This window comes from Schistocerca nitens, chromosome 12, assembly GCF_023898315.1.
Source record: "Schistocerca nitens isolate TAMUIC-IGC-003100 chromosome 12, iqSchNite1.1, whole genome shotgun sequence".
Classification (NCBI taxonomy): domain Eukaryota; kingdom Metazoa; phylum Arthropoda; class Insecta; order Orthoptera; family Acrididae; genus Schistocerca; species Schistocerca nitens.
In genome coordinates, this window is record NC_064625.1 from 126,185,970 (window position 1) to 126,212,229 (window position 26,260).

The window sequence follows — 26,260 nt, forward strand, 5'->3', positions numbered from 1 at the left end:
TACGTAATCAGCATGGTTTCAGAAAACATCGTTCTTGTGCAACGCAGCTAGCTCTTTATTCGCACGAAGTAATGGCCGCTATCGACAGGGGATCTCAAGTTGATTCCGTATTTCTAGATTACCGGAAAGCTTTTGACACCGTTCCTCACAAGCGACTTCTAATCAAGCTCCGGGCCTATGGGGTATCGTCTCAGTTGTGCGACTGGATTCGTGATTTCCTGTCAGGAAGGTCGCAGTTCGTAGTAATAGACGGCAAATCATCGAGTAAAACTGAAGTGATATCAGGTGTTCCCCAGGGAAGCGTCCCGGGACCTCTGCTGTACCTGACCTATATAAATGACCTGGCTGACAATCTGAGCAGTTCTCTTAGGTTGTTCGCAGATGATGCTGTAATTTACCGTCCAGTAAGGTCATCCGAAGACCAGTATCAGCTGCAAAGCGATTTAGAAAAGATTGCTGTATGGTGTGGCAGGTGGCAGTTGACGCTAAATAACGAAAAGTGTGAGGTGATACACATGAGTTCCAAAAGAAATCCGTTGGATTTCGATTACTCGATAAATAGTACAATTCTCAAGGCTGTCAATTCAACTAAGTACCTGGGTGTTAAAATTGCGAACAACTTCAGTTGGAAAGACCACATAGATAATATTGTGGGGAAGGCGAGCCAAAGGTTGCGTTTCATTGGCAGAACACTTAGAAGATGCAACAAGTCCACTAAAGAGACAGCTTACATTACACTCGTTCGTCCTCTGTTAGAATATTGCTGCGCGATGTGGGATCCTTACCAGGTGGGATTGACGGAGGACATCGAAAGGGTGCAAAAAAGAGCAGCTCGTTTTGTATTATCACGTAATAGGGGAGAGAGTGTGGCAGATATGATACGCGAGTTGGGATGGAAGTCATTACAGCAAAGACGTTTTTCGTCGCGGCGAGATCTATTTACGAAATTTCCGTCACCAACTTTCTCTTCCGAATGCGAAAATATTTTGTTGAGCCCAACCTACATAGGTAGGAATGATCATCAAAATAAAATAAGATAAATCAGAGCGCGAACAGAAAGGTTTAGGTGTTCGTTTTTCCCGCGTGCTGTTCGAGAGTGGGATGGTAGAGAGATAGTATGATTGTGGTTCGATGAACCCTCTGCCAAGCACTTAAATGTGAATTGCAGAGTAATGATGTAGATGTAGATGTAGATGTAGTGAACAATGCCTTGGAAAAATGTTACAAGATGAATATCAGCAGGAATAAAACAAGTGGGATCTAGTCGAACTAAATTAGGTGATACTCAAGAAAAAAGGTTAGGAAATGAGATATTAAACGTACTAGGTGGTTTTCGCTATTTGGTCAGGAAGATAGCTCACAGTTTATGAAATAGAGAGATTATGATATATATGGATTGGCAGTACAATGAAAAGCATTACCAAAATAGTAATTTGTTAACATCGAAGATAAATGTAAGTCATTACTAAAGCTATTGTCTGAAGTGTACAGAAGTGAAACGTCTACAGTAAATACGAGGGCTATCCACAAAGTACATTACGTTTTCGTTTGTGTCCCTTAGGGGCGGGGCTAGCGCGGCCATCTTGGTGTCATGGCATTCCGCCGCTCAGTCGGCATCCTGCCGTGCTAGTGAGAGGTTCGTGCTGTACTCCGTTGAGATCCTGTGACAGTTTGAAATGTCAGCGTTAATTGAAAATGCCGCGAAGTTTGAAGTGCGTGCTGTAATAAGGTTTCTGACTGCAAAAAACTGTACACCGATAGAAATCTATCGGCAGCTTTGTGAAGTGTATGGGGACAACATAATCACTGAAGGTGGAGTGCGTCAATGGGTCATAAAATTTAAAAATGGCCGAACTAACGCTCACGACGAAGAGCCAAGTGGAAGACCCAGCATAGTGACTGCCGAACTTGTCGAAAAAGTCGATGCCCCAGTCCGTCAAAACCGTAATTTCACAATAACGGAACTCTCTACGAGTTTTCCACAAATTTCACGAAGTTTGTTGCACGAAATCATTACCGAAAAGCTAGGTTACCCCAAGTTTTGTGCAAGATGGATACCAAAAATCTTGACAGAGATTCACAAAAATCAGCGAATGGCTGCAGCGTTAACGTTTTTGGACGCTTACGAGAAAGATGGCGACTCATTACTCGATCGCATCGTTACTGGTGACGAAACATGGGTTAAGCATGTGATCTGCGAGACAAAATTGCAGTGAATGCAGTGGGGGCACACAAATTCCCTCCGAAAACCCAAGAAATGCATGCAGACAATGTCGGCAAGGAAGGTGATGGCGACTGTCTTTTGGGACAAAAAAGGTGTGATTTTTGTGGATTTCCTGGAAAGAGACACTACAATAAACTCTCAAAGGTATTGCCAAACTCTGCACAACCTCAGAAAAGCAATACAAAACAAGCGCAGGGGAAAGTTGGGCTCAAAGATCTTGCTGATTCACGACAACGCCTGGGCTCACACGGCAAATGCCACTCGTGGAGTTCTCGAATCTTTTCAGTGGGAGTTGTTTCCCAATCCGCTGTACATTGCCGACCTGGCACCGAGCGACTTCCTTTTATTCCCAGCAATGAAGAAGTGGTTGGCTATGCAGCTTCAAGAAGAGGTAACCACGTGGTTGAAGGCGCAGGCGGCCGAATTTTACGACGAAGGAATTTCCAAGCTCGTCCATCGCTACGATAAGTGCCTTAATTTAAATGGCAACTATGTAGAAAAGTAGTATTTAAGTGTGGCTTTCATCTGTATATAATAAAAAAAATTTCCAATACTTTATTTATTTTTAATTCCAAAACATAATGTGCTTTGAGGATAGCCCTCGTAGTTCAGGAAGAGAACATAAGCTTTTGATATGTGGTGCTGTAAAAGAACGCTGAAGATTAGGTGGGTGTATGGAATAAATAATGAGGAGGTACTGAATCGAATAGGGGAAAAAAGAAATTTGTGGTACAACTTTACTAAAAAAAAGGATCAGTAAACAGGACATGTCATGACGCATCGAAGAATCTTCAGTTTGTTAATGGAAGGTGGCGGGGTGGTGGGGGTGGGGAGTGCGAAGAGCAGAGTTAAAAATTGTACATGGGTACCAATGTGCGAATACAGTAAGCAGTACAAATGGGTGTAGGTTGCAGTAGATATGTAAGATAAAGAGGCTTGCAAGGGATAGAATAGCATGGAGAGCTGCACCAAGCCAGAAGACCACAACAACAGCAATAAGCGACAGCGTAGCGGATGTGAAACACGTAAAAGAAATTAATTGTGCACAGTTGGAGTACATTTAATTACATAGTATCTTTTTCTTTTTTGGGCTTAGTATGCAAATAGCTGCGGTTATTAATGCCCAACTATTGACTGAGTGATGGTTCTTTTGTAGTTATCTAAATTAATCTTCGTTGCTAGGATTGCGTACCTCAATCGATTAAAAACGGACCCCTTATACGATCAATTTGTTATATGTCTGTCTGTCTGTCTCTCATGCTTTTCAGAACACTTTTTCTCATGAACAGCTTGACGTACCAAATTGAAATTTGTGTCACGTACTAAGGTCTATGGTCCGTTGGTGGTAAAATAAACATTAGGTTCAAAGTCACTTCACTCAAAAGATACGGCCATTTATGGCACATTTTTACTAATTGATTCATCAAAAACTGTAGGGTTATGTTGTGTGATGTTAACCAGGGACCTAGAAACGACGGAGAGGCTCCGTCCCCGCTGCAGCCGAAGTGGTCCAGAACCCCACGACGACTACCGCAGTCCACTTCACCCCTCCTCCGTCCCACACTGAAACCAGGGTTATTGTGCGGTTCGGCTCCCGATGGACCCACCAGGGAACACCAGACGAGTGTAACCCTTATGTCTGCGTGGTAGAGTAATGGCGGTGTACGCGTACGTGGAGAATTTGTTTGCACAGTGTTGTGTACATAGTTCCGCGTAGTCAGCGCGTACACAACTTTCCCACTAGAGCGCGCCCCGCTAAGCACAACAGTGCAGTCGCAGCGCTCGTCTGTCTCCGCACTACGAGATGGCGCTGTCTTAGAGACGGGCCAAATTCTGCTTCCACTGATCCGCGTATTAATATGTAACGCAGCCAATGAGATTGCTGCTAACATAGAACCTTTTCTACTCGCGGATCACTCTCCCTCAGTGATACCTGAACGCGCGAGGTATTATAACGAGTGTACAGTCCTCCGATCAGTCAGTCTGCATCAGTCTGCACTAGTCTGTAGTCAAGTTTCAGTCTGCGCCTAATAAGATCATCATATTCCTGTACATAGCCAAGAAGAGAAATGTATAGACACTTTGTCAAGTATCAGAGATATGTGAGAATGAGATTAATGTACCAAGACCAAACGAACTACAGATTGTCAGTTGTAAATAGCATCCAGAATCAAGTTAAGTAAGGTCTATTCTTTTTATTATTTTTAATAAATGTGTGTGAAAATCAATCAAGTTCTGTTTATAGTTGGTCACCTTCAATCTGCTACTGTAAGCGTGCAAGTGGTATTTCTATCGTCTGACCTAATGGCAGAAGATAGACACGCCACGATAAGACCACGAGACATATTGCTGACACTCGCCTACTTCGTTAGAGCGACAAGTCAAATAATCTGATGGTGTGTGTACCAAAGGTCTTACAGCACGCACACCACACACAGCAATCACCGACATAGTGTAGCTGAGACGGAATAAGGGGAACCAGCCCGCATTTGCGGAGGCAGATGAAAAACCGCCTAAAAACAATCCACAGACTGGTCGGCTCACCGTACCTCGACACAAATCCGCCGGGTGGATTCGTGCCGGGGCCAGGCGCTCCTTCCCGCCCGGAAAGCCATGCGTTAGACCGCACGACCAACCGGGCGGGCCAACTGTATGGTACTCTCCGTTAGTCTAGAACCTTGAAATTTACCACGAAGCAAAGTTTTATTCTGTAAAGAAACTGAAACACCCTAAAAATGTAAATTTGTAATTATATCCCATGCAAAAAAAATGTCATTTGCTGACTGACTGTTTGTGCAAGCAGAGGATCCAGTCTGTTTCATGTAGACGCAGCCCACACCATTATGGAGCCACCACAAGCTTGCACAGTGCCTTGTTTGCAACTCCGGTTCGTGGCTTCTCGGGCTCACTGACAACTCTACGCAAACGCCACTGCTCTCGGTCGTTACGTAAAGGCCGTAGGCCATTGCCTTTTCCACAGTGAGAGGTTGTTGTTGTTGTGGTCTTCAGTCCTGAGACTGGTTTGATGCAGCTCTCCATGCTACTGTGCAAGCTTCTTCATCTCCCAGTAACTACTGCAACCTACATCCTTCTGAATCTGCTTAGTGTATTCATCTCTTGGTCTGCCTCTACGATTTTTACCCTCCACGCTGCCCTCCAATACTAAATTGGTGATCCCTTGATGCCTCAGAACATGTCCTACCAACCGATCCCTTCTTCTAGTCAAGTTCCACAACTTTCTCTTCTCCCCAATCCTATTCAATACCTCCTCATTAGTTATGTGATCTACCCATCTAATCTTCAGCACTCTTCTGTAGCACCACATTTCAAGAGCTTCTATTCTCTTCTTGTTCAACAGTGAGAGGTAATGCCTGAAATTTAATATTCTCGGCGCACACTCCTGTCATTGTGTATCCCGGAATATTGAATTCCCTAATGATTTCCGAAATGGCATGTCCCATGCATCTACTTCCAACTACTATTCTGCATTCAAAGTCTTAATTCCCATCGTCTAGCCATAATCAGATCAGAAACGTTTCCACATGAGTCACCTGAGTAGAAATGACAGCTTTGCAAATGCACGGCCCTTTTATTCTTACTGTACCTATACTCTCGCCATCTGTATATGTGCATATCGTTATCACATCACTTCTGTAACCTCAGTGTTAAAAACCAATTCGACAATTATAACCGTTAGAAAGTACTTGCATACGTCAGAATATCTGATAACTCCTGACCAAAAGTAATTCTGGAGACGAAACTGTGAACAATATTTTTACAACGAACTGTCTGTGTAGCGTGCTGTTCGCATGGATTAGATTCTATTCTATAATTTAACGTTAGAAGTGGACCAGCAATCAAGGCCGGCAGTCGTTCACTAGAATAGTCAAGCTCCTGCGCTGAACCGCCGATCCTGTCGCAGCAACTCAGCAACGATGTCTGCAGCAGGGGAAAGAAAGGCAATCTACAAGGTGTTTCAAAAATGACCGGTATATTTGAAACGGCAATAAAAACTAAACGAGCAGCGATAGAAATACACCGTTTGTTGCAATATGCTTGGGACAACAGTACATTTTCAGGCGGACAAACTTTCGAAATTACAGTAGTTACAATTTTCAACAACAGATGGCGCTGCGGTCTGGGAAACTCTATAGTACGATATTTTCCACATATCCACCATGCGTAGCAATAATATGGCGTAGTCTCTGAATGAAATTACCCGAAACCTTTGACAACGTGTCTGGCGGAATGGCTTCACATGCAGATGAGATGTACTGCTTCAGCTGTTCAATTGTTTCTGGATTCTGGCGGTACACCTGGTCTTTCAAGTGTCCCCACAGAAAGAAGTCACAGGGGTTCATGTCTGGCGAATAGGGAGGCCAATCCACGCCGCCTCCTGTATGTTTCGGATAGCCCAAAGCAATCACACGATCATCGAAATATTCATTCAGGAAATTAAAGACGTCGGCCGTGCGATGTGGCCGGGCACCGTCTTGCATAAACCACGAGGTGTTCGCAGTGTCGTCTAAGGCAGTTTGTACCGCCACAAATTCACGAAGAATGTCCAGATAGCGTGATGCAGTAATCGTTTCGGATCTGAAAAATGGGCCAATGATTCCTTTGGAAGACATGGCGGCCCAGACCAGTACTTTTTGAGGATGCAGGGACGATGGGACTGCAACATGGGGCTTTTCGGTTGCCCATATGCGCCAGTTCTGTTTATTGACGAAGCCGTCCAGGTAAAAGTAAGCTTCGTCAGTAAACCAAATGCTGCCCACATGCATATCGCCGTCATCAATCCTGTGCACTATATCATTAGCGAATGTCTCTCGTGCAGCAATGGTAGCGGCGCTGAGGGGTTGCCGCGTTTGAATTTTGTATGGATAGAGGTGTAAAGTCTGGCGCATGAGACGATACGTGGACGTTGGCGTCATTTGGACCGCAGCTGCAACACGGCGAACGGAAACCCGAGGCCGCTGTTGGATCACCTGCTGCACTAGCTGCGCATTGCCCTCTGTGGTTGCCGTACGCGGTCGCCCTACCTTTCCAGCACGTTCATCCGTCACGTTCCCAGTCTGTTGAAATTTTTCAAACAGATCCTTTATTGTATCGCTTTTCGGTCCTTTGGTTACATTAAACCTCCGTTGAAAACTTCGTGTTGTTGCAACAACACTGTGTTCTAGGCGGTGGAATTCCAACACCAGAAAAATCCTCTGTTCTAAGGAATAAACCATGTTGTCTACAGCACACTTGCACGTTGTGAACAGCACACGCTTACAGCAGAAAGACGACGTACAGAATGGCGCACCCACAGACTGCGTTGTCTTCTATATCTTTCACATCACTTGCAGCGCCATCTGTTGTTGAAAATTGTAACTACTGTAATTTCGAAAGTTTGTCCGCCTGAAAATGTACTGTTGTCGCAAGCATATTGCAACAAACGGTGTATTTCTATCGCTGCTCGTTTAGTTTTTATTGCCGTTTCAAATATACCGGTCATTTTTGAAACACCCTGTACAAACCAACACGCTTCACAACAGCCTAACCGTGTACCCAATATCGACGGTCCGCCGCAGATCAAATTACAAGTTCTTTTCCGAGTTACTTGAAAAATCCATAAAGAAGAACGTTAAGCTGTAGCAGATTCAACCTAGAAGATAAGGATAGACGCAGAAAAATTCACCAGTCCCTGTTGTAGAAAGGTTTTATCGTAAAAAAATTGACAGTTCCACAAAGTCACAGAGTTTCTATATGTTCGTTGTGCGGTCTGACACTCCTTGATAACTTTTCCAGAATAAATTGAAATTCTCCTGATTTTTCCTTAAATAATTAATTAATGTCACTAAAGAATCAATCTTGTTCTCATTTAACGAAACATTCCACTTTAAAACCGATCTCCTTGACCGCAATCGCCGATAAAGTTTTAAAACATAATTTTAATACACTTCACAGTATCGATTACTTTCAAAATGTCAATACGTGTCGACTTCTCATTAATAAAACCACAGTCTAACATAACAGTCGCGACACTCACTGCTGTAAAAGTTGTTGCCGTTTGACAGTTGGAGCGACACTAGCGCTTCAAGCGGCAGGTAAGGTGAACGTCAGACGCGTCGTATGCATAATGTGTGTTTGCATCCATTTCCTACGTAATTTCCGAATTATTCGAGTTAGTTTCTTGCCTCCAAGAGTTTGTGTAGTATCAGAAAGCATATATGTTTCTAAAACTGATTCTAAAATAAGCACAAGTATGGACAAAAACCATGAATAGAGTGACAAGCTACAACACATTCGTGAAGAAACACTTGTGACATTGGACAGAATTGCAGCTTACCACGTTGATATCAAAAGAATACAAACACACAGATTCACATGTAAGAAGCACGGACGTGTACCTCTACATGCAAAAGCGATGGACAGCTCGTTTATCGTTCTGTAGGCCTACTGTGTTTGTCACTGTCGCTTGTTGCCACAAGTACGACCTTCATCTTTATATTATTCTAAGTAGGACAAGCAACTGACAAATAGTGGAAGAAATATGCTGAAAACATTATAATGAGCTGATTACATTACATTTCACGAAAAACCAAATATTTGAATAATTTTCAAACAATCTGCCTGTAGGAACTTTCCTTGTCCCATAATAGTTTCGCTCGATCTGAACGTTCTGACACTTCACACGCTTTTGTAAGACACGAACAGCTGCACATAATCTAACCACTTCATCGTCAAAGCAGGTCTGTGTTGATGATTCTCACGAATCTGGCACTAATACATGGAGAGTTGAACTGGCTGCTTCTGTGTCATAGGACTGTTTTACACCTTTAGATTGACTGTCGAATCTTTGTGGCAGTTTCCTCTTCGTCAGTTGAGGTGGCTTATTTGGAATGTCAAACAGTGTGGGTACTGCATTCCACACGAGTTTTTATTGTCTGCGTTCATGAACTGGTTTTGTTCGAAATGTAGCGAACAAAACCTAATATTATTATACAGGTAAACCGGGTCTTTCTTCAAAAGGTCTTCTCTTCTGCTATTAACTAGCCATTATTTTGCTCCTAAAACGAAACATTCATCATTTATACACATACATTTGCAAGTGAATCCTGACGATACAGTTTAGTAACATGCTGGTATATACCTCTCAGGATCCTTAGGAAACCTAAAAAAGACAGCTGTGGTGTCTTCTTCCTATTGCTGCTGCAATTTATTGCGCTACAAACGCTCCCGATGGTAAAAACCATTGTATAAATCAAAATAAACACTCACTATTCGCTTTCACGATCGCGCCGAACTCACAGTTCAACCTACCGGCCGCTTGGAGCGCTGCTGGCGCTGAAGGCAACAAAATCGAGGCGAAGTGTCGCGACTGTTATGTTAGACTGTGATAAAACTCTAAACTAGTTAATTATTGAAGTCTGAATTTTAATAAAATTTGCAAATTTCACACGTAAGTAATATTTACTATGTATGTCGTAACAACAGAGTCAACTGACTGTTTTAACTTCCAACTCGAAGTTTATTTAACAGTCGATAACCAATTGATTAGGTAAAAATCGTAGAGGGAGACCAAGAGATGAATACACTAAGCAGATTCAGAACGATATAGGTTACAGTAGGTACTGGGAGATGAAGAAGCTTGCACAGGATAGAGTAGCATGGAGAGCTGCATCAAACCAGTCTCAGGACTGAAGACCACAACAACACAACAACAACCAATTGACATCCAATTACAGACTTTATCATTCCACATTCAACATTGAACTCCTTTTCATTTTATAAAAAAAAACAGAAAACATATTTCAATAATGGTTAGCATGATGTTTCAACGGTTCTTCCAGCCGCCGGCCGTCGACTACGATGCAGTAGTGGATAGCTCTCGTCGTCTGCCGCGTCTGGAGTCCCCACTCGATCATCCTGCTGCTACGCTCGAAATGAAAGAAAAGAAACAAAATCTTTTTTAAATAACAAGTCTCCACTTAACATACTATATATATATATATATATATATATATATATATATATATATATATATATATATATAACTTCTAACCTGGCGTCGCTCAAGCGGTAAAGAAACGCGATGTTTCCTGATTAGACTATTGAAACACCACACTCCATAGCGTCTAAGATTATGGTCCTTGTTTTCCATGGTATAAAACAGATTCTTCTTCCTTATTGCCTTGCAGTGAAAGAACGACTATTTTATTTAATCATACGTTTTTCGTTCTTCCACTCCATTGCCAATATCCAGCTTGAAGTTATTGTCACATAAAAAATGTACATGAAAAATATTTCGAGTCCAGTGAAGATGGCAGAGCAGATGTAGATGGCTGTTTTCCAGACTTCCCAACATAGCATCTCACTGGAAAACATGTTGGACTTCTTTGGTTAAACTAACAGGAGACTACATAAAAAAGTACTAACATTTTTCATCTAGAAGCACAGTTATGCACTGACAGCTTCAAATTTTTGGTTAAAGTTTGCAAAGAAACTTTCCTGGCTATTTGACGTATGAGCACCTCCATTCTTTTAATGTGTAAGGTTTCGTTTGTCTGAAACCTTGCTACGCTACCTTGGACAGACTATGATGCAATAGTGGCATCTGAATTACACGGAACTCAGTATGAAAACAATAGGACACAGTATTAAACGCCGTGCCATGCCAGTGGAAGGTAGTCTCTTAGACCGCATTGCACGGAACTGAGTATGAACACAATAGGACACAGAATGAGATTTTCACTCTGCAGCGGAGTGTGCCCCGATATGAAACTTTCTGGTAGATTAAAACTGTGTGCCGGACCGAGACTCGAGACTTTTGCCTTTTGCGGGCAAGTGCTCTGTCAACTGAGCTACCCAAGCACGACTCACGCCCCGTCCTCACAGCTTTACTTCTGCCAGTACCTCGTCTCCTACCTTCCAAACTTTACAGAAGCTGTCCTGTGAACCTTGCAGAAGTTTTATGAAGTTATTTCTATTTTTTAAATTTTAAATTTTCATGGTCATACTATCATTAATGGTATATGAACGAAACTAACTTTTGTGAATGTCGGTAGCTTTATTTTCTAACTTGGAAGCGATGGATTTAATCATATGGGGGAGATGTAAATTCATACTGTCAAATCGAAAAGATGTATTATACATTCATATTTTTAATACAAAACATATAGTTTGGATGTACACTGACGGAAAAAAGAGCAACACCAAAAAATATTTAATGTAGAATAATGAAATTCCAGGAATGGATTTGTCTACGTAACATACGAGGGTTCCCCATAAAGTCACGCAACGAATGGGAAACGTTACCTATGTATTATTTGATGTCTCCTGAGTGAACGCGCCAAGTTTCCGCCACTTCCGACAGATAGCGCAGCTGCAGGACAGTTTCAAAATGGCGTCTGTAGGTGATGTACGTTACAAGCAACGTGCCGTCATTGAATTTCCCACTGCAGAGAAAGGAACTGTGGGGAAGATTCATATACGCTTCTGGAAAGGCTAAGGAGCATCTGCTGTTGACGGAAGTACAGTTAGTCTCTGGGCACGGAGGGTGAGGTCATCAGAAGGCGGTTCGGCGCAGCTCCAAGATTTTCAGCAGTCTGGGAGAGCATCCACGGCTTTCACAAATGACATGTTGCTGCCATTAAAGGAAGCCATTAGTGGAAGACATTTTGAGGACGATAAGCAGGTGATTCTCACAGTGAAGCATTGGCTCCGCCACCAGGAATAGGACTGTTACTGACGGTGCATACACGCCCTTGTTTCGCGTTGAGGAAGGCCATACAACGGGATGGAGGTTATGTGGAAATATAGGGTGTGTAGATAAAACACCATTCTTTTGTGTGTGTAATTCTCATTACGTTCAATAAAGAATTGTTGAAGAGAAAAACGCGGTGCTTGACTTTCTGGGCAACCCTCGTATTTAAGTGATTAACATTGCAAGATTATAGGTTAATAAACTACTGGCCATTACAATTGCTACACCACGAAGATGACGTGCTACAGACGCGAAAATTAAATGACAGGCAGAAAATGCTGTGATATGCAAATGATTAGCTTTTCAGAGCATTCACACAAGGTTGGCGCCAATGGTGACATGTACAACGTGCTGACATGAGGAAAGTTTCCGACCCATATCTCATACGCAAACAGCAGTTGACCGGCGTTGCCTGGTGAAACGTTGTTGTGATGCCTCGTGTAAGGAGGAGAAATGCGTGCCATCACGTTTCCGACTTTGATAAAGGTCGGATTGTAGCCTATCGCGATTTCGGTTTATCGTATCGCGACATTGCTGCTCGCGTTGGTCGACATCCAATGACTGTTAGTAGAATATGGAATCGGTGGGTTCAGGAGGGTAATACGGAACTCCGTGCTGGATCCCAACGGCCTCGTATCACTAGCATTCGAAATGTCAGGCATCTTATATGCATGACTGTAAAGGATAGTGCAGCCACGTCTCGATCCCTGAGTCAACAGATGGGGACGTTTGCAAGACAACAACCATCTGCACGAACAGTTCGAGGACGTTTGCAGCAGCATGGACTGTCAGCTCGGAGACCGTGGCTGCGATTACCCTTGACGCTGCATCACAGGCTGGAGCGCCTATGATGCTGTTCTCAACGACGAACCTGGGTGCACGAATGGAAAAACGTCATTTTTTCGGATGAATCCAGGTTCTGTTTACAGCATCGTGACGGTCACATCCGTGTTTGGCGACATCACGGTGAACGCACATTGGAAGCGTGTATTCCTCATCGCCATACTGGCGTATCACCCGGCGTGATGGTATGGGGTGCCATTGGTTACACGTCTTGGTCAACTCTTGTTCGCATTGACAGCACTTTAAACAGTGGACGTTACATTTCAGATGTGTTACGACCAGTGGCTCTACCCTTCATTCGATCCCTGTGAAATCCTACATTTCAGCGGGATAATGCATGTTGCAGGTCCTGTACGGGCCTGTCAGAATACAGAAAATGTTCGACTGCTGCCCTGGTCAGCACATTCTCCAAATCTCCCACCAATTGAAAACGTCTGGTCAATGGTGGCCGAGCAACTGGCTCGTCACAATACGCCAGTCACTACTCTTGATGAACTGTGGTATCGTGTTGAAGTTGTATGGGCAGCTGTACCTGTACACGCCATCCAAGTTCTGCTTGACTCAATGCCCAGACGTATCAAGGCCGTTATTAAGGTCAGAGGTGGTTGTTCTGGGTACTGATTTCTCAGGATCTATGCACCCAAATTTCGTGAAAATGTAATGTCAGTTCTAGTATAATATATTTGTCCAATGAATACCCGTTTATCATCTGCATTTCTTCATGGTGTAGCAATTTTAATGGCCAGTGCTGTATAAGTTGCATATGCGGAATGCTGGTACGTTTAAGACTTAAGTAACCAACCGAATGCTGAATGCAAGCATGCAAACCAACATGCACTGTGTTGTACAGGTGCTGAATGTCAGTTTGTAGGATGGAGTTTCCTGATTTTGCTTTTGGACTGTTTGTGGATGACACCAGAGTTGTCGTCCGATGATGTCCCATATGTGCTCGATTGTTGACAGATTGGTGATTGAGCAGGCCAAGGCAACATGTCGACACTTAGCAGGACAACTCCAGTATGTGGGCGAGCGTTATCCTGTTGGAAAACAAAAAATTGTCAAATGTGTATGAAATCTTACGGGATTTAACTGCTAATGTCATCAGTCCGTAAGCCTACACACTACTTAACCTAAATTATCCGAAGAACAAACACACGCATCCATGCCTGAGGGAGGACTCGAACCTCCGCTGGGATCAACAGCACAATCCATGACTTCAGCGCCTTAGACCGCTCGGTTAACAGCGCGCGGCTGTTGGAAAACACCCCAGAATGCTGTTCATGAATGGCAGCGCAGATTTAATCATGAGACTGAAGTACAAATTTGCACTCAGGGACGTGGGTTGACCACGCGATCGCTACGGTCGCAGGTTCGAATCCTGCCTCAGGCATGGATGTGTGTGATGGCTTTAGCTTAGTTAGGTTTAAGTAGTTCTAAGTTCTAGGGGACTGATGACCTCAGATGTTAAGTCCCATAGTGCTCAGAGCCATTTGAACCATTTTTGGCGTGGGTTAATCACAGGAGTGTTCCTTCTGACATATGAAATCGTGCTGGAGACTATAACTCCAGGTGTAGGTCCAGTCCGTCTTGTAAGCAGACAGGTTGTTGGCAGGCCCTCAGTTGACCCTAAACAGACCTCCACCCTGTCCTCCAGTGAGCTCCTGGTTGACACTGCTAATGTCACAAATGGTGGTGACCTGGGGTCAGTGTAATGTACACTACAGGACGTCTGGCTCGGAGCTGTCCTTGAAGTAGAGGATTTGTAACAGTTCTTTGTGTCTCTGTGGTACCAACTGCTGGTCAGATTGCTGGTGCAGCTGCAGTATGATGCACCTGGCCATACGCCGAACACGATGGTGTTCTGTCTCGGTAGTGCCACGTGGTCGTCGAGAGCTCAGTCGTCTTGCACCTGAACGTTCTCCTGACCACCTCTCCAGCAATCATGTACAGCGGATACATTCAGGCCAAGTCTTCCTGGAATATTGCACAAGGAGCTTGCACCTTCTTGTAGTCCTGTTACAAGAGCCAATCCTAGGTCAGTGAGTCGTTTACACTGGCATCTTTAACGCCTTAAAATGATTGTTCTAATATCAACGCACCACGTCGATTCCCAAAGGTAGCTAGCGCTCACGACCGTTGCAGTTTTCATTTAAAGCAAACATGACTTGCTTCGTCACAGTGGCGATACTAGTGCAACTCTAACACAGCTGGCGCGAAATCTGAATAGACAGCATCTTTCAGATATAGAAACACACCTACCAACATTCGTTTATCTGGCACAGCTCCTTCTTCATATTACGATTTCTGTTCCATCAGTGTGTTAACGATTTATGCTTACTTTTTAGGGATCAAAGTAATCTACCTTCAAAAACCATTGAGCTGAAACTAGCAATGGTTTGACTCAAATACGTTTAGTATCCTTTCTGTCAGATTTGGTTCTGAAACTAAATGGGTTAAATGAAACATGGCAATTTTGGAATGCCCCCCCCCCCGCCCCCCCCCCGAGATGAATTGCTGCGGAACCCTCTAAAATAATGCAGGGATCTACATAATTGAAACACATTGGATAAAAAAATAATGTGTGGATGCCATACTGAAACCTGTGGTACTGCAGTAGGATTGCCTACAGCAGAAAGGAGATTCCACAGACCAATAGACAGAGATAATAATGTGTGGACACAACACTGAAACCTGTGGTACTCCAGAAGGTCTGTTTGCCACAGGGGGGAGATTCCTCATAACAATCAATAGAGAAAATAACGTGTGGACGCAAAACTGAGTCCTGTGGTACAACAGTGGCAGATTAAAAGTGTGTGCCGGGCCGAGACTCGAACTCGGCTGGTCCTTTTATATCAGCGCACACTCTGCTGCAGAGTGAAAATCTCATTCTGGAAACATCCCCCAGGCTGTGGCTGAGCCATGTGTCCGCTATATCCTTTCTTTCAGGAGTGCTAGTCCTGCAAGGTTAGCAGGAGAGCTCCTGTGAAGTTTGAAAGGTAGGAGACGAGATACAGGCAGAAGTAAAGCTGTAAGGACGGGGTGTGAGTCGTGCTTGGGTAGCTCAGTTGGTAGAGCACTTGCCTGCGAAAGGCAAAGGTCCCGAGTTCGAGTCTTGGTCCGGCACACAGTTTTAATCTGCCAGGAAGTTTCATATCAGAGCACATTCCGCTGCAGAGTGAAAATCTCATCCTGGAAACATCCCCCAGGCTGTGGCTAAGCCATGTCTCCGCAATATCCTTTCTTTCAGGAGTGCTAGTTCTGCAAGGTTAGTAGGAGAGCTCCTGTAAAGTTTGTAAGGTAGGAGACGAGGTACTGGCAGAAGTAAAACTATGAGGACGGGGCGTGAGTCGTGCTTGGGTAGCTCAGTTGGTAGAGCACTTGCCCATGAAGGGCAAAGGTCCCGAGTTCGAGTCTCTGTCCGGCACACAGTTTTAATCTGCCAGGAAGTTTTCCTCCGATAGTTTCGTCTGCAGCAGGAAGGAGGTCCCATATCCCAATCGGTAAAGATAATAATGTGTGGACAGAACACTGAACCCTGTGGTACTCCAGTAAGTGAGTGTGCAGCAGGAAGGGGGTTCCACATTCCAGTTGATGGAGATGAATTTGCTGTTTTCTGCCAGTGCGATGTATAGCGAAAAAGTGTTGGTGTCGCTTTGTAGACTGGTGTGTTTTTCTCCCACAGGTGGAGGAGGATCTACAAGGGAAGCTGTGGTACCACGGAAGGCTGACCCGCGAGCTGGCGGAGCCGTTGCTCTGTGCAGACGGCGACTTCCTGGTGAGGGAGTCGTCCGTCAAGAACACGCCCCGACTCACTCTGTCCGTGCGGTGGCAGCGGGAAGTCAAGCACATCATACTGCTGCGCAGCCACGAGGTGAGTGCAAAGGCTGCACTCTGTGCAAATGGGATTGTTGGTTAGTTGATTGGTTGGTTTATTTGGGGGGGGGGGTACCAAACAGAGAGGTCATTGGTCCCATCGGATTAGGGAAGGATACGGCATGAAGTCGGCCATGCCTTTTCAAAGGAACCATCCTGGCATTTGCCTGAAGTGATTTAGGGAAAGCATTGAAAAACTGAATCAGGATGACCTGATGCGGGTTTGAACAGCCACCATCCCGAATGTGAGTCCAGTGTGCTAACCACTGCTGTAGCTCGCTCGGTTTGGGGCTGTCGTGTACGACTTTGTACACAGTGCTAAGGAGAGGTAGGCTACATAGTGGTGCGGGAACCGTCCTTTCAGGGAAGCCAGACGGAAGCAACAATGGTTAGTGAACAAGTAACGAAAAACAGAAGATTTACTTATATTTCTCCAAGCGTGCGAAGACTCATTACAAATAATGCAGCAAGAAATGGAGCCCAGTTCACAAAGTCAACTTAGCCGTGGTAAATTTGCTGTTTTGAAGAGCGCACAGCAGCGCGTAGTGTAAAGCAGTCGCCCTCCGTTTCTGGCAGTGTCGCCACTGTGGCAATCGCAGCTTTGGTGTCTCCCTCTGGTGGGAAAGGGGAAGAGTTGCCTGTTCACGTGCATTTAAGGGCTGCTATGAGCTCGCCAAGGTCAGTTTGTCACTCTCGGCGAGTCTGGTCAGTTGGTCAGCCAGGTCAGTGTGGGGCAGTCATTGCCTGTCTGTCGTCCGGAGTGCTAGTATGTGTTAGGCCGCCAGTCTGATCGAGTTCGTTCAGGCAATGGTCATTGGCAGTTGGATCGATCGGTTGGTCGGTCGCGCACCGAGACACAAGATGACTTGTCCGTCTTGAGCGTCGGCGCATGTGAGGTCGCCACGTGAGTCCAGTGGGCCGCGCCGTACAGCGACAGGTAGTGGCTTCGCGGCCGACACGAGAGTAACAGGAGTCAACCCACGACATCGGTCTGGCCGGGGCGAGCTGCGACGCCGTGAGACGGGAGATCGGCGCGCCTTCCTGCGTCCGTTGAAGCGGCTGGCAGCGGACGGTTCGGGAGAGCGTTTTCGGGGTGCTGCGCCAGGTTTTCGCCAGACATCGCAGTTTACTGAAAGTTAAGTGATTCGTGATATGTTGTTTGATTTACTCTTGTTAAATTCTACTTCTGTTCTTGGTCAGTCTCTCGTCTCCAGCTTGCTCGTCTGTGTTTCGGCCGCATTTGTTAGGCAGTTAGTGTCTATCTGTCGGTCTGCCGTACGTTAATAGATGCCTGTTATCTTTGTCGGATTCGGTGTTAATGAATTTATTGCTTAAGGTGTAAAGACCGAATTCCTGAAATATGTTTTTATCTTGCCTATCATCTTGCGAGGTGGTATACGTGTAATGTAGAGCATGTTGTACATTTTATGTAAGTCTGAATTTCGTGATTTTTTATTTAAATTGTCATTTTAGTATAGATATTTTTCCACCCTTCCACCGTAAGAGTTCTTTTAAAAACAAGTTGCACTTTCGGTGGCAAATAATTTTTTTTATATTTTTAAATCCTTATCGAAATGACTTTGGTTATCATTTTTGTTCAATTAATTGATTTAAAAGTAATTTCTTATAGCCACTCGTTTGTCACATTTTGATCCTAATATCAACTTCTTTATTTGCTTTCATTCTTATTCCCATCATTGTTTTTCCACTTGAAATCTTTGTTTATATGTTTTAATTAAATTTATGTGTTAATTTGGATTTAATTTCTTTTGTATTATAATTCTGTTTTTTGGTCCAGATTATTGCGTACATTGTATCTTTTTGTAATTTCGTTTGAATTTTTTATGTTGACAAACCCTTCTTCCATTTAAATCTTCATCTGCATTGCTTTCTCCATAGTGCAATACATATTTAGATTGTATTTTAAACCTCTGTATGGCGATTGCCATTCCAAAGTTATTCCACATCTGGTAACGAAACATATCTTCACATCACTCTACAGTCAATGTACAGTGAAGCGCCAAAAAAACTTATATAGGCACACGTATTCTAATACAGAGATATGTAAACACGCAGAATACGGTGCCGGCAACTCCTATATAAGACATCAAGTGTCTTGCGCAGTTGTTGGAATGGGTTACTGCTACTGTAATGGCATGCATCGAGATTGAAGTGAATCTGGTGTTATAATCGGCGCACGAACAAAGGGACACAGCATCTTCGAGGTAGCGATGAAGTGGCGATTTTCCCGAACGACAATTTCACGAGTGTACCGTGAATGTCAGGAAGTCGGTAAAACATCAAATCTCTGACGTCACTGCGGCTGAAAAAAGATCCTGCAAGAACGGGACCAACGACCACTGAAGAGAATAGTTCAACGTGACAGAAGGGCAAGCCTTCCGGAAAATTGCTGCAGATTCCAATGCTGGGCCATCAACAATTGTCGGCGTGTGAACCATTTGACGAAACATTATCGATATGGGCTTTCGGAGCCGAAGGCCCACTCGTGTACCATTGATGACTGCACGACATTAAGCTTTACGCCTAGACTGGGCCCGTCAACATCGATAGTGGACTGTTGATGACTGGAATCATGTTGCCTCATCGAAAGAGTCTCGTTTCAAATCGTATCGAGCTGATGGACATGTACGGGTATGAAGATAACCTCGTGAACCCATGGCCATGCATGTCAGTAGAGGACTGTTCAAGCTGGTGGAGGCTCTTTAATGGTGCGGGCGTGTGCAGTTGGACTGATATGGGATCCTTTATACGTCTAGATACGACATGTACGTAAGAATCCTGTCTGATCACCTGCATCCATTCATGTCCATTGTGCATACCGAGGGGCTTGGGCAATTTCAGCAGGACTATGCGATACACCACACATCCAGAACTGCTACAGAGTGGCTCCAGGAATACTCTTCTCAGTTTAAACACTTCCACTGGCCACCATACTTCCCAGACATGAACATTATTGAGGACATCTGGGATGCCTCGCAACGTATTGTTTAGGAGAGATCTCGACCCCTCGTACTGTTACGTATTTGTGGACAGCCATGCTGGATTCATGGTGTCAATTGCCTCCAGCAGTACTTTAGTATCAGGGGCATTGAAATGAAACTCGGTCACTAGTGTCAAGTAACGGTAACGATTTTATTAACTCAAAAATTTAGTTGTACACAGTACTCAAAAATAGCCGCCGAAGCTGTTAGCACATTATCCCATTGCGACACTAGCCGGTCGATTCCATCCTTTAGTAGGCTGCTGTCGGCTCCAGATCTGGACCCAGTCACACACTCCGTCGTCCGTTGCCAATCGATGTCCGCGAATAGCTTGTTTTAGAGGGCCCAACACGTGGAAGTCACACGGTGAAAGGTCGGGACTGTACGGTGGATGTTCCAGCGTTTCCCACCGAAACTGCTGCAAAGTCGTCTTCACCGCATTCGCCGTGTGTGGGCGGGCATTATCATGCAGGAGGATAACACCATTGGACAAGATGCCTCAGCGTTTCGACTTGATGGCTCATCTAAGGTTCTGTAAAACGGCTTGATAACGCTGGGCGTTGATTGGGGTTCCCCTTTACAGGAACTCGAAAAGCAGTGGGTCCTTGTGGTCAAAAAAGAAGGACATCTAAACCTTACCAGAACTGGTGTGCACAGCCTTTGATTTCTTTGGAGGTGGTGAAGCAGCATGTTTCCACTGCTTGCTCTGACGCTTGCTTTCCGGTTCAAAATGGGGACACAATGTCTCGTCACCTGTGAGAATACGCGATACAAAAGCAGTATTCCTCCTCGTGATAACGTTGCAGATGCCTCAAAGAGAGCGCCATTTGAGTATTGCGCTGTTAGGCGGTCAGTTGGTGGGGAACCCACTGCGTACAGATTTTTCGAAAGTTCAAGTGTTAATGGATTATGATGTGGGCGGTGCCCAAGCTAATACAGGACTAAAGTGTTCACTTCCGCAACCATTTCCGGTGTGATGTCACGATGAGCCTGTCCAGGACGAGCATCGTCTTCCACTGGCTGGCGCCCCTCATGGAATCGTTTGTGCCATTCAACAACACTTGAACGACTCAGACTGTACTCACTGTACACAGCCTTCACCCGTCGATACATTTCACGGTCTGCCTTCAACCACCAAAAATCGAATCACTCCTCATTGTTCCTGCTTACTTGCCTGCTTGTTCGGTAGTGGACGATAACTTCTCTTCGCTATGAAACCACACTGGCGCCATGTAACATCAAACGGTGCACATGCTTCAGTCTCTCTACCAATAGATGGCGTTACCATACCCGCACTTATGTGGTGCAACCTTACGTGTAAGGCAAAGGTAAACGCATTCACCTGGTGTTGTGTACATAGTTCCGCGTAGTCAGCTTGTACACAACTAACCCACTAGAGCGCGCCCCGCTAAGCACAACAGCGCAGGCGCAGCGCTCGTCCGTCTCCACATTACGAGATGGCGCTGCCATAGAGACGGACCAAATTCTGCTTCCGCCGATCCGCGTATTAATATGTAAGGCAGCCAATGAGATTGCTGCTAACGTAGAAACTTTTCTCCTCGTGGATCACACTCGTGCAGTGATATCTGAACGTGCAAAGTATTATAACGAGTGTACAGACCTCCGATTAGTCAGTCAGCATTTGTCTGCTCCAGTCTGTACCAGTCTACATTTGTCTGTACCAGTCTATAGTCAAGTTTCAGTCTGCACATAATAAGATTATCATATTCCTGTACATAGCCATGAAGATAAATGTATAGACACTTTGTCAAGTATGAGAGATATGTGAGAATAAGATTAACGTACCAAGACCAAAGGAACTTCAGATTGTCAATTGTAAATAGCATCCAGAATCAAGTTACGTAAGGTTTATGCTTGTTACTATGTTAATAAATGTGTGTGAAAATTAATCAAGTTCTGTTTAAAGTTAGTCACCATCAATCTGCTACTCTAAGCGTGCAAGTGGCATTTCTATCATCTGACATAACGGCAGAAGATAAACACGCCACGATAAGACCACGACATATATTGCTGACACTCGCCTACTTCGTTAGAGCGACAAGTCAAATAATCTGATGGTGTGTGTACCGAAGGTCTTACAGTACGCACACCACACCAGGTTTCATTTGAGTGAACCTCATACATTAGTCGAGTCCATGCCACGTCGTGTTGCGGCACTTCTGTGTGCTCACGGAGGTCGCCGTGGACGATATTAGTCAGGTGTACCAGATTGTTTGGCTCTGCAGTGTAAATAGACTATTTGGTCTTTTGATTATAAACTCATAGATCGTTATTTTAAAATACTTTAGTACACTAATAGATAAATATAATGAAATTCATATCCACAAAAATTCCAATTGGAAAAAGAGTAATATAAATTAAAAAATGGAACAAATGAAAAATGTTCATACGGTGATTAAAATAATGTGATAATGGAGGATGAATACAGGGTGGTCCATTCATAGTGACCGGGCCCAATATCTCACGAAATAAGCGATAACGAAAAAACTACGAAGAACGAAACCCATCTAGCTTGAAGGGGGAAACCAGATGGCGCTACGGTTGGCCCGGTAGATGGCGCTGCCATAGGTCAAACGGATATCAACTGCGGTTTTTTAAATAGGAACCCCCAATTCTTTTTAAATATTCGTGTAGTACGTAAAGAAATATGAATTTTTGTTCATTGAACTGTGGATGAATCCCGACAAACAGGTATTACATGCATTGATCGAAAATGATAGTGGTATGTAATATATAAACCATATGAGTTAACAGAATGAGATTTTCACTCTGCAGCGGAGTGTGCACTGATATGAAACTTCCTGTCAGATTAAAACTGTGTGCCGGACCGAGACTCGAACTCGGGACCTTTGCCTTTTGCGGGCAAGTGCTCTACCAACTGAGCTACCCAAGCACGACTCACGCCCCGTCCTCACAGCTTTACTTCTGCCATTATCTCGTCTCCTACCTTCCAAACTTAACAGAAGCTCTACTGTGTGCTTTGGTAGCTCAGATGGTAGAGCACTTGCCCGCGAAAGGCAAAGGTCCCGAGTTCGAGTCTTGGTCCGGCACACAGTTTTAATCTGCCGGGAAGTTTCATATGATTTAAGCCATTAATTGCAACTTTTTTATGACATAATCTAACTATGTACCTGTTGTATTCTTAACATTGAGAATGGCTAGTTTCTAGCTGAAATCTAGATCTGCCAATAAAAATTCCAAAGGACGACTGACAGCTGAAACCTGTTATTTACAATCATCTTTGGCACTCATGGCCGGTAATACACATAGCAATCACTTCATTTCTGACAGGTTACGCCCGGTGGCTGTGCATTATCTTTGAAGATTCCACCAATCATCTTTCAACAAGATAATGCACGGCAGGATGTTTCCCATGCTGTTCTCATCTACCTCGAGACAGGATATGTTCGACTCTTATCCAGGCCAGCAGGTCATCTAGATCTGCCACATGACACCACTTGCCAGAAGCTACGATTCAGAAAACATGATATATAGGACCGGAGCAGTGTGGAATGGCGAACCCACAACTCACATCCGAGCTCAGTTTGACTCAGTGTCCTGCCAGGGGAGAGCCATTGTTGCCGTCAGAGTTGGCACCTGTGCTCCACATGCCCCCGAATCGCCAACAAATTTAATAGTCTATTCTTACTGATATGAGGTTGACCTACTCTGTAGTTGTATCAGTTAGGTGAAGTCTTCATGTTACGAGGGACATTTAATAAATAAGGCACACCAATTTTTTATGTACATGTTTTTTTTTCAATATCTCTATACAGTACTTCAGTATAGTCCCCCAGCATCTGTATGACTGAATCCCAACGGCACAGAAGCTCTATTATTCCATCCAGTACACCACTTCCGTTCGTATGTCGAATGGCTAAGGTAATGATGGTAGAAAGCTCTTCCAGAGAAAGGTAACGACGTCAACGCACAGGTTTTTTCAACTTTGGAAACAAGTCGAAGTCTGGTCGACTCATGTCAGGGCTATAGGGAGGATGTGGCTACATTTCCCATCCGTATTCGCCCAATTTTTGGGCTACCACATTGCCGATATGCAGATGATATGCATTGTCGTGGAGAAAGAGTGAACCAGTCTCAAGCAACTGAGGTCGGATTTTGCGCATTTTTCTTTGCAGGTTTTGCGTGATGTTACAATGATACACTGGTGTGACACTTGTTCCACATGGGACTCTGTCTGTCATGGTGATTCCTTGGTGGTCATAAGCAAAAAATCATTATTTACTTGGGCTTTGTTTGAGCGTGCCGAAATTTTTTTGGACGTGGAGAATCCGAACTTCCCCACTCATTGGACTGTGATTCTAATTCTGGTTCAAAGTCCCTAATCTACCCTTCATCAGTAGCGTGAATTCGACCCAAGAATCCTAGACTTTGACGGTCGAATCATTGTTTCAGCAAGGATGCAGTGTCCAGGCGTTACTGCTTCTCTTCAGCAGTCAAACAGTGTGGGATCCATCTTGTAGAAATTTTTTTCTCTTATTCAAATCACTTGTCAGGATACTCAATGCTGGTACTGGCGGATTTCCCGTGGTTCCAGAGAGTTCCCCACAAGTTGCACTGCGATCTTCTTCAAGATCATCAGCCACATGGTTAACATTTCGTTCATCCGTTGACGCTTTTGGTCTTCTGGGTCTTGAATTATCGTCTGTGCTCATATGCCCACCACGCAAAATATTAACCCAAAGTGAAAATGTTCTGTGGACCACTGTAAACTCACCACGAACTTCGCTTAACTCACAGTGAATTTCTGTCCTCTTTTTGCCACCTAAATGTTCGAACTTGATGTAGGACTCCGATTTTCGACAGTCACAGTGCCTGAGACGTCTGTAGCGTCCATTTCTACCTTTAGCAAATATTATATTAGAGTACCCATCGAAGTTCATAATTTCATCTGACATACCCTATGTGATAAAAAGTATCCGCACACCCCCAGAAACATACGTTTTTCCATATTAGATGCATTGTGCTGCCAACTACCGCCAGGTACTCCATACCAGCGATCTCAGTAGTCATTAGACACCGTGAGAGGGCAGGATGGGGAGCTCCTCAGAAATCGCGGACTTCGAACGTGATCAGGTGACTGGGTGTCACTTGTGTCATACGCCTGTACGCGAGATTATCACACACCTTAATATCCCTAGGTCCACTGTTTCCGATGTGATAGTGATGTGGAAACGTGGACACGTAAAGCACAAAAGCGCACAGGCCGACCTCGTCTGACAGAGACCGCCGACTGTGAAGAGGGTCGTCATGTGTAATAGGCAGACATCTATCCAGATCATCACGCAGGAATTCCAAACTGCATTAGGATCCACTTCAAGTACTATGAATTAGGCGGGAGGCGAGAAAACTTGTATTTCATGGTCGAGCGGTTGCTAATAAGCCACACATCACGCCGTTAAATGCCAAACGACGCCTGGCTTGGCGTAAGGAGCGTAAACATTGGACGACTGAACAGTAGAAAAACGTTGTGGGGGGTGACGAATCACGGTACACAATGTGGCGATCCGATGGCGGTGTGTGGGTAAGGCGAATGGCCGGTTAACGTCATCTTCCAGCGTGTGTAGTGCCAACAGTAAAATTCGGAGGCCGTGATGTCATGGTGTGGTCGTGTTTTTCATGGAGGGGGCTAGCACGCCTTGTTTTGCGTGATACTATCACAGCAAAGGCCTAAATTGATGTTTTAAGTACCTTCTTGCTTCCCACTGTTGAAGAGCTATTCGAGGATGGCAATTCTATCTTACATTACGATCTAGCACCTATTCATAGTGCACGGCCTGTGGCGGAGTGGTTACACGGCAATAACATCCCTGTAATGGACTGGCCTGCTCAGAATGCTGACCTGAACCCTACAGAACACCTTTGGGGTGCTTTGGAACGTCGACTTCGTCCCAGGCCTCAGCGACTTACATCGATACCTCTCCTCAGTGCAGCACTCCGTGAACAATGGGCTGGCATTCCCCAATGAAACCTTCCAGCACCTGATTGAACGTATTGGCTGCGAGAGTGGAAGCTGTCATCAAGGATAAGTGTGGGCCAACACCATATTGAATTCTAGCATGGAGGGCGCCAGGGACTTGTAAGCCATTTTCAGCCAGGTGTTCGGATACTTTTGATCACATACTGTAGATTTCATTCTTGTTGCATCAAGCAATCCACAGTAATACGAACCTCTGACTCATTTATAAAACGCGCCTTGTGCTATTGGGCAGGAGATCAGTGATGTACGAGAGTATTTCGGAAAGTAAAGATACACCGTATGCCAGAGGAACAGAAGAGTTTTGGCGAGCAAGTTGGCAACACTGGTGTTAACCTTGAACCGTTAGCTTTCTCCTGGCTGTCGTTCGGCAGTCGAATGTTGCTTCTGGTTGGAGTAGGTCGTGTTTAAAATGGCTGCGCCGATTCAGAATCCCGCCAAATGCGAAGTGCGCTCCGTCATACGTTTTCTTCATGCAAAAGGTCAGCAACCAGCGGATATTCACAAAGAAATTGTTTCTGTTTATGGGAACATTATGAACCGTCAAAATG

At 44.5% G+C, this 26,260-nt stretch overlaps 1 protein-coding gene and 1 non-coding gene across 2 annotated transcripts in view; one reads left to right on the forward strand and one right to left on the reverse strand.

The window, feature by feature from the left end:
- The window catches only part of LOC126214952 (tyrosine-protein kinase Fer-like), a 118,754-nt gene that overhangs the window by 35,722 nt on the left and 56,772 nt on the right, over positions 1-26,260 (forward strand). Inside the window, exon 2 of the mRNA XM_049941588.1 lies at positions 16,501-16,689. Coding sequence (XP_049797545.1) covers positions 16,501-16,689 — 189 coding nt within the window. The remainder of the gene's footprint in view (positions 1-16,500; positions 16,690-26,260) is intronic.
- Positions 22,534-22,608, reverse strand: Trnal-caa (transfer RNA leucine (anticodon CAA)). The gene has a single exon. It is a non-coding gene; the product is annotated as a tRNA-Leu (tRNA).